The sequence below is a fragment of the Hemicordylus capensis genome, chromosome 4 (genome assembly GCF_027244095.1).
Source record: "Hemicordylus capensis ecotype Gifberg chromosome 4, rHemCap1.1.pri, whole genome shotgun sequence".
NCBI lineage: Eukaryota > Metazoa > Chordata > Lepidosauria > Squamata > Cordylidae > Hemicordylus > Hemicordylus capensis.
Genome location: NC_069660.1, coordinates 188,764,602 through 188,781,155, shown reverse-complemented (window position 1 = coordinate 188,781,155; position 16,554 = coordinate 188,764,602). Strand labels below are relative to the sequence as shown.

Below are 16,554 nucleotides of genomic sequence, written 5' to 3'. Positions count from 1 at the left end.
CCGCTCTTCCTCCAAGGAGCCCAGAGCGGTGTACTACATACTTGAGTTTCTCCTCACAACAACCCTGTGAAGTAGGTTAGGCTGAGAGAGAAGTGACTGGCCCAGAGTCACCCAGCTAGTTTTCATGGCTGAATGGGGATTTGAACTCGGGTCTCCCTGGTCCTAGTCCAGCACTCTAACCACTACACCACGCTGGCTCTCTTTGGCAGCAATGAGCTGTCACCCCTCTACCTATCAAATTTGTACTCTGTCCCAGACTTTTGTCTCTGGGCAGTTAACCCCTTGACTCCAGTTCAACTCTGGTAAGGCTTTCTGCTTTGTCAGTTTCCTCTTTCCGGCCTGAGAGTGACATGGAGATATACCATAGGCCTTCAGTCATCTAGATCTGCGGCTGTGCTCTAGAAGGGCAAGAGAAGCTGAAAATATTTTTTCTGTTTTCCTTCTTGTAGGTTCCTTGCGCTAACTCCTTGGAGATTGTATCACCTGGTTTCGCTCATGCTCCTTGGAATGGTCACAATTCAGATAATGAAGGAGCTGGTGTTGTCCCGAGTAAGAGGTAAGGCACAGCTTCAGTACCTGTCTATGAGTCAAGCTAGACATGGCATTAAATGCATCCCTTCTCCTTGTGTGTTTTCTTTGAATCTTTCTTAGAATAGTGACCATGGGTGCCATTAGTGCTGATGGAAACTTCCTTTTGGGGGGCTTACAGCAATGTTGGGGAGCAGTCTTCATCAGGGCTACAGCATGACTGGAAAGTGTTAAATGCTCTCCCCTTGCTTGTGGCAGTCCTGTCATGTGCTCACACCTCCGCTCTGCAGCTGCTATTTTAAGTAAAGGTGGGGGGAAGCAGAAAGGATGTGTGTTGTGTTGCGTTTGACTTGACTCTAGCATACAGCTATTAGTAAGTACTGGCTGGAAATCTTCTAATGTTACCTTATTCTCCGAACTGCATTAATAACAGTTCTAAGTTAAACTATCATGGGTGCTATATAGAGAGGAAAGGTGGTTGTTAATATTGCTTGCTGCCTGACCCTTGGGACTGTGGCTGCTGCTGCTCTGTGGGGAGCAGGATGGGGGCCCAGGGTGAGTCAGCAGTTCCTGAGTACCACCTGCCCAGACTAGCCACTTTGGACCTGTATAGGGACGCTGCCTGTGGTGGCAGGAATGTTGGGATTATGTAGGAATGCTGCCTCTTGCCAGAAGCCCTGCAGGAGAGGAAGAGAACATCTGCATCCCAGATGGCCCCAGGGTGAAAGTCTGTGTTGGCGGCAGCTGCTGTTGGCCTGCCTACTTGCTGCCCACTGGTGCCCGCTGCTTGCTGTCTGACTCATGGGACTATGCGGTGGCGGCTGCAGCTACTGTGTGAAGAGTTTGTGCAGGACTGGGGCCCAGGTGAGTCAGCAGTTCCCAAATACCACCTACCCAGACTAGCCAACTCTGGACCTATATAGGAATGCTACCTGTGGTGGCAGGCCCACCACCGGTGGGGTCGCCACTGAAAAGGCGACACCAGAGTCAGCCCTTTGAGGGATAATGAGGGCGAGGGCCAGGCCTCCTTGCCCAGGACTTACATGTGTGTGGTAGTGGTGGGTGGGTATTTTTATTTTAGCTTCTGTTTTAGTTCGTGGGTGATATTAGTTTCTACTGTGTCTGGGTTTGTCTGGAGATAGGGAGACGGAGGGCATATTCACTGATCGTGGGACGGCTATTCCACTGGTGGTGGGGAATAGAAGAAGTAATGTTGGCAAGTGAGCAGGCCATTATGAGGAAGGGAAATTTGAAATCTCCTAGTTGTTTCCACTTCCGGCTGTCCTGCCATCCCTTTGACCTTGAGGAACAGTGCCAACCACCCACAGAGTCTCACCTTGCTGCTTTGTAATGCCAGGTCAATCCAAAATAAATCAGAAGTCATCCATGATCTGATTCTGAGGCTGACCTGGTAGATGTCACAGATACATAAATGGAGGAGGGTGGTGGCCCCATCAGGTCCTAGCTTCTCCTTCCAGGGCATACTGTTGAGGAGCAGGTGATGGGACATGGGTGGGAAAGTGGAGTGGCTGTGATCTATAAGAAGTACATATCTCTTGCCAGGATCCCTGTTGGAGTGTCTGACCATATGGAATGTGTGTACTTAAGTTTGGGGACCAGGGATAGACTGGGACTTCTGTTGGTGTACTGATCACCCTGCTGCCCAACGGAGTCCCTAACTGAGCTGATGGTCTTTGTCTCGGGCTTGGCCTTGGATTCTCCCAGGCTTGAGGTGCTGGGCAACTTAAATGTTCACTTCAGGACCAGGATGGCTCTGGAGTTCATAGCAGCCATGACAACTGTGGGCCTATCCCAAGTGGTCTCGGGGCCAACGCATATTGCTGGTGTCGCACTTTTTCTGGACATTTGCTCTGATCAGGATGGTGTTCTGTGGGTGGGGACTCCTGTGATTTCCCCTATGGCATGGACAGACCACCACCTGGTGAAGGTTGGACACACAATCACGTCCCACCTCTGCACGGCTGAGGAGCCTATTAGGATGATCTGCCTGAGAAGGTTACTGGATCCAATAGGATTCCAAGAGTCCTTGGAAGGATTTAGTGTTGGTTATTCTGGTGATCCTGTTGATACCCTGATGGAGAATTAGAACAGCAAATTCACCAGGACAATAGACATGATCGCTTCTAAGCTTCCTCTTGGACCCGCTTCGAAATTGTTCCCTTGGTATATGGAAGAACTACAGGGGTTGAAGAAGTGAGGTAAACAACTAGAGTGCAAATGGAGAAAGACTTGAATCCGACAGATTACAACATAAAGCACATTTGAAGATCTGTGCTCAGGCAGTAGATGCTGCAAACAAGCGAATCATTTCTGCCTGTATTGCATCTGCAAGCTCATGCCCAGCAGAGTTGTTCAGGGTTGTGAGAGGGCTAGTGCATGTCCCTCCTCCCTTGAATCAGAATTTGGATCCATCAATTACCTGCTGTTGTTTTTTTAATGAGCTCTTTGTGGATAAAATATTTTGTATCAGGGCCAATTTAGAATCTGATCCCATAATTACTACAGTGTCTGATGCAGAGGTGTCCAGCAACTCCTCTTGTGTGGTTAGGCTGGGTCAGTTTCCATTTGTGACTCCTGCGGTTGTTGACAAACTGCTTGGAACGTTGCGGCCTACCAGCTGTTCTCTTGATCCTTGTCTGACATGGCTTATACCAGGCCTGCTCAACTTTGGTCCCCCAGCTGTTTTTGGACTACAACTCCCATAATCCCCAGCCACAGTGGCCAATAGCCAGGGATTATTTATTTATTTATTATTTATTTATTTATTTGCTTTATATACCGCTCTTCCAAAATGGCTCAGGGTGGTTTACAATTAAAACAAACCACTAAAACAATAAAAAGCTAAAACAAATTAAAAACAATATAACAACAATTAACAATTTAAAAACATTTTAAAACAACAATTAAACAATTACAGTGATTAAAAGCCCCAAAATCGGGTTAGAATATTAAAACAGATTAAAACAGATTATGGGAGTTGTAGGCCAACATCTGCAGGAAGGCTGAAGTTGAACAGCCCTGGCTTATACTGTCAAGCAGCGCAGTCATTGTAAAAGACCTGGTAGATATTATAAATGCTTCTCTGAAGGAGGGCAGGATGCCTCCTTGTCTTAAGGAGGCAATTATTAGATTTCTTCTGAAGAAGCCTGCATTGGATCCCTCCGAGCTAAGCAAATATAGGCCTGTTCCCAACCTTCGGTGATTGGGCAAGGTAATGGGGGGGGGGGTCTCCAAGCTCCAGGCAGTCTTGGAGTAAACCGATTATCGGCTTTTGCGTGGGCTATGGGGTGGAGACTGACTTGGCTGGCTTGATGGATGATCTCCAACTGGGAATTGACAGAGGGCATGTGACTCTGTTGGTCCTTTTGGATCTCTTGGTGGCTTTTATTGACCATAGTATCCTTCTGGAGCGTCTGAGGGGGTTAGGGTTGGGAGGCACTGCTTTGCAGTAGTTCCTCTCCTAACTCTTGGGCAGATTCCAGGTGGTATCCCTTAGAGACGGTTGCTCTTCAAAATCTGAACTTTTGTATGGTGTCCCTCAGGGCTCAGTATTGTCTCCGATGTTGTTTAACATCTACATGAAACCACTGAGAGAGTTCATCAGGAGATTTGGTGCAGGGTGTATTGGTATGCTGATGACACCCATATCTAATTCTCCATGTCAACATCATTGGGAGAAGGCATAGCCTCCCTAAATGCCTGCCTGGAGATAGTGATGGGCTGGATGAGAGATAGCAAACTGAGATTGAATCCAGATAAGATGGAGGTACTTAATTGTGCAGGGTCGGAACTCAGGAGACAATTTTGATCTGCCGGCTCTGGAAGGGGTCACACTTCCCCAGAAGGTATGCAGTCTAGGAGTGCTTCTGGACACAAATCTCCCCTTGGTGTCCCAGGTTGAGGCAGTGGCCAGAGGTGCTTTCTATCAGCTTCAGCCACCAGCTGTGTCCATTTCTTGAGATAAACAACCTCAGGACGGTGGATATATATACTGATAACCTCCAAACGTGACTACTGCAATGTGCTGTGTGGGGCTGCAGTTGGTAAAGAAATGCAGTAGCCAGGTTGGTCTCTGGGTCATCTCAGAGAGACCACTTTACTCCTGTATTGAATGACCTACAGTGGCTGCCAATAAGTTTCCAGGCAAAACACAAGGTGCTGGTTGTGACCTATAAAGCCCTAAACAGTTTCTTCTATAATAGCAGGAAGAGGAAGTATGAGTTATGTATGTATTATCACATGGGGAAGCCTCTTTGGGTTGATTATTAATCCTTTCCCCCACTTTTTTTCAGGAGCACAATTGTGGCGAAGCCTTACTGACAGGTAAGCGTTAGGCACATGCTTGACTTCTTATCCTGCTGGTGACTTTACAAGACCTTCCCATGGTATTAAATCTAAGCAAGAACTTAAGACATTAACCAGAGTCCCTCCAGGTCTTGCTTGCTATCTAGATTCCCAGTCTTCTGGAGGAAATTGAAGACTTCCCTGTTGACTCAGGCCTTTGAGTAATGAGTGGCTCCCCTCTGTTTCCCTGATGGTTGTAGCTCTTTGTTTATTTTTAGTATATTTTAAATGGATTTGTAATGATAGTTTTATCTGCTATTTTTAACTTATTGTTCACTGTCCTGGAGTCCAAGGAAAAAGGGTGGCATACTAATTTAAGTACATACATACCTAAAATAGATCCACACCTCCTCCTGAAATCCATTTCACATTGACTCATTTCTTCTTCCCAGTTTGAGAAACCCCTGAAAAGCTTTTGAGGAACCTCTGGGTTCCCTGAAAAACAGTTTAGAAAACACTGCTCTAGATGAATGCCCTTTTGCAATATTCATTGTTAATACATATTTTATCTAGTCATTAACATATTTGAGTAGTTCTGTATCTGGCAGACCATGTTCAGTATGTATTTACTTTTAAAATTCAGTTCCCAGTTTTCCCAGTGTGTAACAGTTCCCATTTTGTATGACCAGCTTAGGTTCTCTCTCTCACACACACACACTCACACACGTTGGGTTACGAGACAGGCTGCTCCAGTCACTGGCTTACATCCAGATTAAGGTTACTCATAAACTGCCTTATGGAAATCAAAGGGACAAGTCAACTTGCACCATTAATTTCAGTGGCAGTACTCATGAGTAACGCTTAAACTTGTGTGAAAATTGTGTTAGATTAATGTGTGCACGCACTCACCTGGGATGTGTGTGAACTGAGGATCGCTGCTGCAGGGATGGGAGCGGCAAGCAGGATCTTTTAAAAAGAGGAGCGCAGGTCTTTACCTGCTTGCCGCCACCACATGCACCTTACTGCTGCAACAGTGCTGTCCCCAAGAACCAAATCGAATCAAATCAAATCTTTATTGTTACGGTCATTCGACCAGCAAATCCCCAAGAACCCACGTGTGGTGCCGGCACATACATGGGCGTCCACGTGGATGCCATTTGTGTGGTCAGCAACACTATGCTGGCCACGAAAATGGTGCCCGTGCATATACAGATGCCATGTATGTGTTAAGTGTGGTTCTGAACCGCTTTGGACGTTGTTGGAACCAGTTTGGCACCAAAGCAGTGCACAAACCGAGGTGCACTAACGTCCTAAACATGCACACTCCCTGAATGGCTAATTTTGCACTGAAGAGTAAGAGGGCAAATGAGTGCTGAGCTGCACAAACTGCTCTGGGGGTGGGCTTCCGCCTTGCTGTGATCTGCAGACTCTTGCATTGGGGCTTGTTTGGCTGGCTGTTGATACACTCATACACCTCTTCCTCAGTTGGGTGCAAAATAGCTCTACTCATTGCACAGGAAGTGGGGAAGAGGGAATGCATCTCTCAGGAACTTGTGCAGAACTACTGAATAATTTTGACATGGAGTTGCGGCTTATTCAGTCACATCCTCTGAAGCAGGGTTACATTGTTTGACTCTCGTGATTTGCTTATACAGCCAGCTTTTGTGCTGTGGTTGCCTTTCTGCCACCTTCCTTGCCATTTGCTTTCTGTGGTCTCTTATCTACTTCAACTTTTGTCTAAGTATAACTGATCTTGGCAGACTGTAAGCAGGTGATCCTGTAGAGGGCAGCAGAGTATATGTACGCAATTCTATTGTATCATGTATTAATGGTGTAGGAGAGACATGCATATTATGTACCTCATAATATGCTTGTGTTACTGACATTTGAATAATAAAACTTATTTTGACCTAATGTTAAAGAAATCACAGCTGGATAGCAAACGGCCTCCAAATTCTTTTTAAACGAAATATGCATATATATGTTGGCTTGTGTTTCATCCTTTTTCACTTCTAGTAGATGTTGGGAGGGGTAAGGAACTGTAGAGAGCACTGAAGCTTCTTCTTCTCACAGACTTTGGAAATTTTAATCTCTCACTTCTCTGCCTTCTGTTATTTCACTACACATGACCACACACATACTTTTAGACCTATCTTTGTAGTTGTAAGGGTTTGCCTTAAACAACCAGGAAATTTAATTCGGCAATCATTTCAGCATTCTATACTCTCACAAAATTGCAGATTAACTTCCAGCCCTATCCAAGGGTTGGTTAATATAAGTGACTTTGGCTTCAAGATGTTTATCCACAGATAGTCTGGATCAAACTGGGTTTCTTTCACTTCACAAGATGAATTGGGTGGGGGTGGGGGAGGGGGAGAAACAGCCAGCATTCATGTCTGTGAAATGCAGTACAGGTAAAGTGTGCCATCAAGTCAATTTCAACTCCTGGTGCCCACAGAGCCCTGTGGTTTTCTTTGGTAGAATACAGGAGGGGTTTACCATTGCCTCCTCCCAAGCAGTATGAGATGATGCCTTTCAGCATCTTCCTATATCGCTGCTGCCCAATATAGTACCAGTGGGGATTCAAACCAGCAACCTTCTGCGTGATAGTCAAGCATTTCCCTGCTGCACCACTTCAACTGCAGTACATAGCTTGAAATACTTGAGTTGATATTACAGAAGCGAACTACTTGCTGTTTCTCTTAATTTTTTAAAGCCATGTCATGCTTTAAAAGAGAAAGGTTTGGAAATACTGATGACAAACCTTTCTCCTTCCAGACTTGGAAATGCTACACTCAACCTGATATTAGGGATGTGCATGAACAGCTTGTGCAGATGCTGGGTGGGGCGGGGAGTGGTTCCCTTTAAAAAAAAAAAAACAAGAAAGAAAGCCCTTACCTGCTCTGCCGCTGCTCTGCTGCTTTTCTGGGTGCAGTGCTTGCACTAGCAAAGGCCGCATGTCGCTGTGGCGCTGTTCTCTGCAGCCTGTATGCGTGCCGATGCTGGGCACCCAGGCTGCAGGGAGCAGTGCCACCACTGCACATGGCCTTTGCTAGCGCAAGTGCTGTGCCTGGAAAAGCAGTGGGGTGGCAGCAGAGCAGGCAAGGGTCTGCTTCTTAAGGAAACTGCTCCCCCCTCCACTAGTGGTGTGCATGGTTCAGTTCGGAGGCCATTGTCAAGGCCTCCGCACCAGTCCGGAATTCCAGGGGTTCGGTTTGGCCCGGGGGGGAGTGTGTGGCTTTAAGGGGGGGTGGTAGTACTTACCCCCCCACCGCTCTTCCCCCTCCGGCGCTGGCACTTTTCCAAACGTTCTTGGGGCGGCAGAGTTCCTCCCTGCCGCCTCTGCCCCCATCGTTGTCCTTGCTAGCTTAAAAGCAGGAAGAGCTGGTGGCGCGCATGCGCCCTTCGTGGCACGCGCGCTCGTCTCAGCCACTGGTGTGTGCGCGCCACATATGTCATGCTGCGTGCGCGGCAGCGGCGAAAATGAGCACGTGTGCCATGAAGGGCGCATGCGCGCCACCAGCTCTTCCTGCTTTTAAGCTAGCAAGGACAACGATGGGGGCAGGGGCGGCAGGGAGGAACTCTGCCGCCCCAAGAACATTTGGAAAAGCGCCAGCACCGGAGGGGGAAGAGCGGCGGGGGGGGGAAGTACTACCACCACCCCTTAAAGCTACACACACCCCTGTGCCGAACTGCCCCGCCGCAGTTCCATGCACATCCCTACCCTCCACCGAACTGGTTTGGCTGCAGGCGTCCGAGGCAGTTAGGTGCTTCCCAAAGGAGGTGCTGAACCGGCTCCTGCACATCCCTACCTGATATTGATTACTGGAAATATCAATTCTTGAAGCTCTGCTATCCAGAGTGCTGTGAGATATTATATATGTACTTGTAGTAGTTCCTGGCACTCCACATACTCAAGGGCTCTGTAAGACCAGAAACATGTCATTGAGGCTCAGGATGTCAGCCACGAACTGGGACATAAAGTAGTATTATCTCTTTTTCCAGATTGTTTTCTACCATCCAAAGAAACATTTTTAAAAGTTTTTGAATACTCTAATTTTAGAGAAGTTTTCTCTTTCATTTATGCTGCTACAGATAATAGGATTTTAATATCCTATTAAAAATAAAAGGGGAAGGTTTCTTTTAATTTGTAGAAGACTGGCTTTGGATTTCTAAAATCTACATAGTAGTTGATTTGTGATAGTAGAGAGCAAGCACAAGAGACTGATGAACAAAAGGGTGGACCATGAAACGGGCATTATTGGAAAATTTTAAAAGGTAGTCTCATGACCTTTACTTGTATCCTGGTTTGCTAAATACAAGCACTGGATTACAAAACACTCTTTATGGGAATTTATTTACAGAAGGCACAAGAACTTAGAGCTGCAGCAATTGAGTGCTGTGTGCAAACATCCGGGTCATGACGACACTGGAGGGTGTGCTTCCCATCACCACATCTGATTAGTCACTAACTTAGGCAGGAATGTCCTGGCACGGTCTTAACATAGCATGTGAGTACATCAGCACAATAACATGTTTATTTCCTTTCAAATATTTCAACACACACTCTCGCTGCACACAGTGCTGTGTGCTATACAGCTCTACATAGAAACAGTGTTGCAACGTATGTTCTGTGAATTCATCTCTTTAGTAAACATGAGAGACTTGAGGATGATTTTGTACTGAAAACTACTCGAAAATGTAAATGGTGCAGTGTTTTATGCTTCTAGTACATTTCATATGATGACCTCTGTAAAACAGCAGCCTTGTTTAAGCTCTTGTCAGCATTTCCTGGCAGCCCTTTTCCCTAATCCCAGGGTCTGATAGACTACTTTTAGCAACTTGGGTGGGGACGTTTTCAAACACAACAGAACTCATACACTGCAAGGACTTCTGTGTACAAAATAATGTGCATCCTATATGTGGATCACCATACATGATGATCAAATTCATTATAACATATATTTTGTTTTGTAATATTAGGAATATTTCAGAATGTATGGGGAAATGTGTCACCTTTCCTTAACGAGGAGTAGCAGCTTTTTGTTTCATAAACTGTGAAATAGTTTAAATACTAGAGCCAGTTTCTTCCCTTCTGGGTTTTTAAGTACCTAGTGATGTACTTCAGGATCACAGGCACTCTTTAAGAAATCTGCAATATGTAAAACAGACAACTAATTGATTTTTTTTACAAATTCTCTACCAAAGGAAAACATTGCATCAGCAAAGTAAACTTAATTGATCTATAAAAGCTTGGAAGGAATATAGCTCCCCCCACCCGCAAACTACAGTAAAAAACTTCCACAATAAAATCGAGGTATGCAACAAATCCATCCCAAAACAACATTTTAAAAAACTCAAAAGCTGTTGATGTATAAAGCATCTATCTATATATATATTCCTCTATGGTGTACCTGTGGCGAATACCATGCGTGGCAGCTCTCGCGAGACTTCGTGAGCAGCTGCCAGATAGTGACAGGGACAAGTAGGTGGGAAAAAGAAACTGCTGGCTCAGCTTCCCTCTCTGGGCCCGCCTGCTGGCCAAATGGCAGCGGGTGGGCAGGGGGGAAGCAGTGAGCAAGGGGAGAGAACGAGGGAGAACTAGAAGCGCAGATGCTCTGCACCTGGTTCAGCTAGTTTATATTACATGCTCTCCAACACAACAAAACATAACCTACAGAATACTAAAATACTGATTATGGCACTCAGTCAATCAGTAATACCACACAAAGTGGATACTGCCTCTGTCATGACAAATGGTATTAAAGTTCTTAAGGAATCTCTGGAAAAGTTGCTTGACCATGTCTGCTTGGTGACTGACTCAAGTTTGGTGTTTGATTTGCTCTTAGTTGGTGCTCAGCATTATCTCCAGAGCTGAATGAAAACTTGCAGTTTGGACTATAAAAGATAAAGATGTACAATAAAGTAAATGAGTCTGTCCATCAGTGTTCCATCAAGATAAAAATATGGAAATAACTAGATGTTTTTCTGGACTAATGCCCCTTTTAAAGCCATCCAAGCTAGTGACCATCACCACATTCCACGGCAGAGAATTCCATAGATTGAATATGCACTGTGTGGAAAAAGTACTTTCCTTTTGTCGCTCCTAAATTTCCTGGCCATCAGTTTCATGGGATGACCTAGTTCTGGTGTTGTGGGAGAAGGAGAAAAATTTATGTTAGTGGAGTATCTGGACTAGCTGCCCTGCTACTTAGTGGACTCTGGCTGATGAAATGGAGTCTGTCTCAAACTGAGTTGATTCAAAATTTGATTGTGCTGAGATATATCATTCTTATTTGGTAGACGACTGTGTTTCATTGCTATCTTGACAGCAATGGGATGTCATAGTGTATTACTGGCCCAACACATACTGAAACTTGTCTTTGGCCTTGAATTATGTGATAAGATGGGCAGGATTTTGGTGTCACCTCTGTTGTGGTCAAAAATCTCTCTCTCTTGTTAAGGGGAAGCAGGCTGGTTACTACTACTACAGACCCATTAAGGTTATCCTCTCCCAGACATCTATGGATGAAGCTGATTTCCAGAATACTAAGGAGGATTTATTGACTCATGGCAACAACTGTTTGACCAACACTGTTTTGTCAGTTTTTGGAAGAAATGAAGGTCTGACTTTCTTATGAGGCAAGGCTACAACACCTGGGGCTTTTTAGTTTAGAAAAAAGATGACTGCGGGGAGACATGATAGAGGTCTATAAAATCATGCATAGTGTGGAGAAAGTGGATTCTTCTCCCTCTCACATAACACTAGAAGCAGGGGTCATGAAATTGATTGCCAGGAAATCTAGGACCTACAAATGGAAGTTCTTTTTCACACAACACGTAATCAACTTGTGGAATTCTCTGCCATGAGATGTGGTGACAGCCAACAACCTGGATGGCTTTAAGAGGGGTTTGGATAACTTTATGGAGCAGAGATCTATCATCGGCTACTAGTTGGAGGGCTAAAGGCCACCTCCAGCCTCAAAGGCAGGATGCCTCTGAGTACCAGTTGCAGGGGAGTAATAGCAAGAGAGAGGGCATGCCCTCAACTCCTGCCTGTGGCTCCCAGCAGCATCTGGTGGGCTGCTGTGCAAAACAGGATGCTGGACTAGATGGGCCTTGGGCCTGATCCAGCAGGGTTGTTCTTATGAGTTCAGTTCCTAGGCAATCTGCCTCTGAAGTAGCAGATTATCTTAAGTGGCAGATTGCCTAGCAACTGGCGGCCTTGAAGTAGCAAGTTACTCAAAACAGTAGAGGCAGGCGACTCATGCTGCAGCTATAGAACAAAACCCATTTATTCAGGCCTGTGAGGTATCGGTGATAGTGACGGAGCATTCTTTACTGCTATCGCTGCATTCATTGGAGTGCTCTTGCAGAGAACTGTTAAAGGTGGCAAATGATAGGGCTGCACACGACTGCAAATTCCAGATTGGATCTGAATCCAATCCAATCCAGAACCATGGATATTGGTTTCAGGTCTTGGATTTGAGACTTCTGGAAATCCGACCCCCACCCCCAGCGAAATTCCAGTAGAGGTCTGTGGGGAAAGTGTTGTTATTGTTTTTTAAATCACCAAAAATAAATGGTTAGTCAAAGAGCCCTGAAAGCTGGCAAACAAGTAGGTGAGGATGGCAGGACTCCGTGTATTTAATTACAAGTGAGTGCAACTATTCTTAAAAAATTTTTTTTAAACAAACTCAAACTGTACGAATTCTGGATCTGATATTGCACAGCCCTAGCAAATGCTCTTTTCTGTTACCATCTAGGCTGTCCCCTCAGAAGCTGCTGTGATGTTTGCTAAGCACTTCATTGCTAAGACTGCTTGTAATGAGGCAACTGTTATTCAGATTTTATTTTTGTATTTTAAAAGCCATATATTTTAAACCAGAACCAAGATGCATCTGTCAAGAAGCAAACACTCTCCAGTGGGACAGACCAAGGGAAATATACAATTTACTAAAATGAGTATTGCAAGCAAAACAGATCTCCTTCATAATTGTGACTGACACACAGAGCTTGATCAATATCCTGAATATTTCCCAAAAATAAATTCCCTTAGTGGTATGCACATGCATATCTCTTCTTTAAAGAATATGTAAATAGAAAGCACCACCTGTAGCGAATGTATTCTCCTGTTGAAGCTTAGAAACAACAAACTTTAGAAGACTGTGTTTTCTCAGATAACAGATCTAATAATATCTGGATGTGATTTAAGCCAACTGTGTGACAGATTTGGAAGATTCCTTTCTTTCTTCTCTGAGTATAGTCAGGGCGTAGTTTTAGATGAAGTCTTTTTAGATTGCATGACAACTATTGTGCTGTGCTTGAGCATTTTTGTTTCAGCTGGCTTTCCATGAGTTTGGAGGGTCTATAATAGTTGCTGCTAGCATACTACTGATACCTTGGTGTGCTTAGCTGTAATACATGTTAATAGAATGCTCCTGTTTGTATGCTTTACAAGTTGCTTAAGCTGCCTTGAAGTTTTAAAAAGGGTGGGGCACATCTAAAGTCACCTTGCTCGAATCTGTGTTCAGGCATGATGGTTAGGCTTCATAAATAAAATTCTCAAAGGCCGTATAGTCTTAAGGAAGATATTTAGCTGTGTGTTTGCACTAAAGCAATACCACTATTTTAAAATGAAAAGGCATGTAGTCAGATATAGTGTTGTCTTTAAGATGACAAATATTCATCTATTAAAAACAGGTGCACTGCTATAGTGCAAACTCAATGCTACGTGACCTTAAGACAACACAGCCTTTAAAATCCAATTGGTGAATCTAATAATCATGTCCGAAGATAGATTTGACATGAGTGAGGTGATGTAAAGGCTAACTTGAGGTGATTAGAATTCAAAGGAAAAATCAAATTCCAAGACTTAGCACAAAGGAAGTGCCTTGCCAGTCATGTTCTCTTGCATTAGTGAGAATTCAGCTGCTCCCTGTGACATTATAGTATGTATTAGGTATTTACCTATAATCCTTTTGTGGTAATCAATTAAGTCATTTAGGAATGGCATCATTCTATGTCATTAATACTTAAATGACATAGTACTTATATACAAGTCAAATGAATGAGAGTATTTAAGCATAATGTAAAGAACTTAGAATGGTAGGAATTGGACAACTGACAAGTTCTAATAAGAACTAATCTGCTTACTTTCCTTTCACTGTCCCTAGAACTGTACCAGATTTGATCCAAATCAGTTCCCACTTGTACCTCAAACATTCACATGTCCACCATCTTGAATCGGGGTGGATGGCAACTTTACAAACCACTCTTGAGCCACCCCTATGTGTCCCTATACCTATAGCAAATTTGGTTCAAATCAGAACCAAATCAGTTCACAAGTTAGCCCTATTGCACCTCAAATGTTCTCATGTCTGCCATCTTAGATCAGGCTGGATGACATCATTACAAACTGCACCATTGAGATGTCCCTATGTGTCACTCACTACAACTGTACCCAGTTTGGTTCAGATCAGTTAGACGGTCCACAAGTTAGCCCACTTGTGCCTCAAACGTTTTAGAATTTAAAAATTTAAACGAGTTAAATTTTAGATTGTTAATGTTTTAATAGTTTTTTTAAAGAATTGTAAACGCCCAGAGATGTGAGTTTTGGAAGGTATAGAAATCTGTTAAATAAATAAACATTTATGTGCCCGCCATCTTGAATCAGAGTGGATGACATCATCGCATTGCGAAGTTGGTGGGACATACATACACACACGGAATGCAGGGTGATCTCATAAGCCTACTGGAAAGTAGTCTAAAATACTATAACACTTGATAATTATGGTGTTTGGGGAAATGAACAATAGAAGTTTATCATTTTTGGAAACGCATCTAGAAACTACAGCAATGTTCTGTCTTATAGTTGTTCAACAGGATCCTGTAACCAAAATTCCCAAAGCATTTGTGGTGATCATCATTCGGTGGTAAGGAGCCAAGCACTCTGTCTAGTTATTCACTAGTTGAAAACAAATGCAGCATGGTATATGCATGAAACCTTTAACTGTGTGCATTTCAACCTTTGTCATATGAATGTATGAAGTTGTCTTGTACTTAGTTGGACCATTGGTGCATCTGGCTCAGTATAGTTTACTCTGTCAGGCAGAGAAAGGCATCTGCCTTGATAACTGAGATGCTTTTGGTGGTGTTGGGGATTGAAACTGGGACCTTCACTTTTAAGTCCTGTGGATTTTAAGGATATATTTCCCATTAAAGTTCAAAGGCATGTAGAAGTACTAAACTTTAGCTGGAATGTGCATACTTTATGTACTTTATGCCTTGCTTTGAAATGCTAATGCATGTAACTGTTATCTTTTATCAATCACTTGCTCTGTAAAACACTTGAGATTTCACTTAAAATCAATAATTGTAGCCTGATACTTCTCAAGTTCTCTTAGCACTGAGTTTATTTCCCCATGCAAGAAGCTAGCCAGCCCGATTCCAAGGCTCCCTCATTCACTGAAGTGTTGGGTCCATTGTGCATGTGCAACTGCTCCCAATATGAGGATGAGGAAGCAAATGCTCAAGAGGAACTTAATGGGAGACCCATTGGAAAGTTGGCTAGTGGCCATTGTATGTGACACTGTCCCAGTACATGTAGAAGAAATGCATAAAATATTTAGGACACTGATGGTTGAGATAGAGCAATGGAAATGAATGCAGGAAAACAATGAACAGCCAACATCACAAACTCTGATGCTACACTTGCAATGGCAGTCCATCAGTTGAGCAATTTTAAACAAACAAGTTTGCTGGTAATAAGGAGGGGTTACGCTAATTACTGTGGATGTTGGTGGAGATGGCCTGGATTCACTAGCTAGAATAGCTCTGTGAATGTCATGGCAACTGAAAGAGAGGATTTATTTGTTGCTACCATTGTCACAGTATAGTACATTTTCCTGTATTTGCCATCAAGTTGTCTCCTCCTCTGATAATACTTTTTGGAGTTAGTTGAACCATTGCCAATGAAGTGGTGGGAGAAGATGCCTGAGAGTAGCTTGAAATAAGCTGGCTGCTCCACAGTGACTCTCTAGGTGTCAAGCTTAGTGGGGAAGATCCCAAGCATTCGGAATTGATCACCATCCTGACAGGCATAGAATATTAGAGACCTATGCTCTCTGATGGTAGTGTTAAACCATGACAATGATATCTTTATGCTTTATCAGGTTTCCAGTACAGAACATTACATCCAATGTGTGTCCCCCAAAAGGTGCCGGGTCAGTTATTTTAAGGAAGACATCCATGGCTTTCAGGGAGGTCAGCCCTATAGAGTTGCCCTCTGCATATATGTTAGCATCCCCAGAATAGTAAGCCAGGGTAAATGCAAAGCTACTTGAGAAAGCAGCTTGGGGAAGGAGTTTGTCTTGCCAAGAGAATTCCCAGGCTGTCCTGACTCTCTGATACTAGAGAAGTTGAGTACTGTTTGTATTCAGTTGAGCATAGTGTTTGAGATCATTGCCGCTCTTCTTGAGTATTGCACTGAGGAGCCGCTGGAAAACACATGACTGCAGAAGCCTTGCCCAGACACATTTCAGTAATATAGACCAGGCCTGTGGCTACATTCTAAATTAAATCGTGGATCAGTGATGTTCTGTTTATCACTTACCTGCATTTAATAGCAGCAGCAAAATATTGGGGCCACCTCAGATGGCTGGGGCAATCAAATGGATGGTAATTGTTTGCCCCTTTGTTTCAAATGAAATTTCCTTCCCA

The 16,554-nt window shown here is 43.9% G+C and overlaps 1 protein-coding gene across 4 annotated transcripts in view; it reads left to right on the top strand.

The window, feature by feature from the left end:
* Nucleotides 1-16,554, top strand: part of RETREG1 (reticulophagy regulator 1) — a 76,320-nt gene that overhangs the window by 18,589 nt on the left and 41,177 nt on the right. For 3 of the 4 annotated variants that reach the window (XM_053246834.1, XM_053246835.1, XM_053246830.1), the window contains exons 2-3: nt 450-556; nt 4,842-4,872. In XM_053246834.1, the coding sequence (XP_053102809.1) occupies nt 496-556; nt 4,842-4,872 (92 nt within the window). In that variant the 5' untranslated portion in view covers nt 450-495. The remainder of the gene's footprint in view (nt 1-449; nt 557-4,841; nt 4,873-16,554) is intronic. The other variant, XM_053246833.1, reaches the window with a different exon arrangement.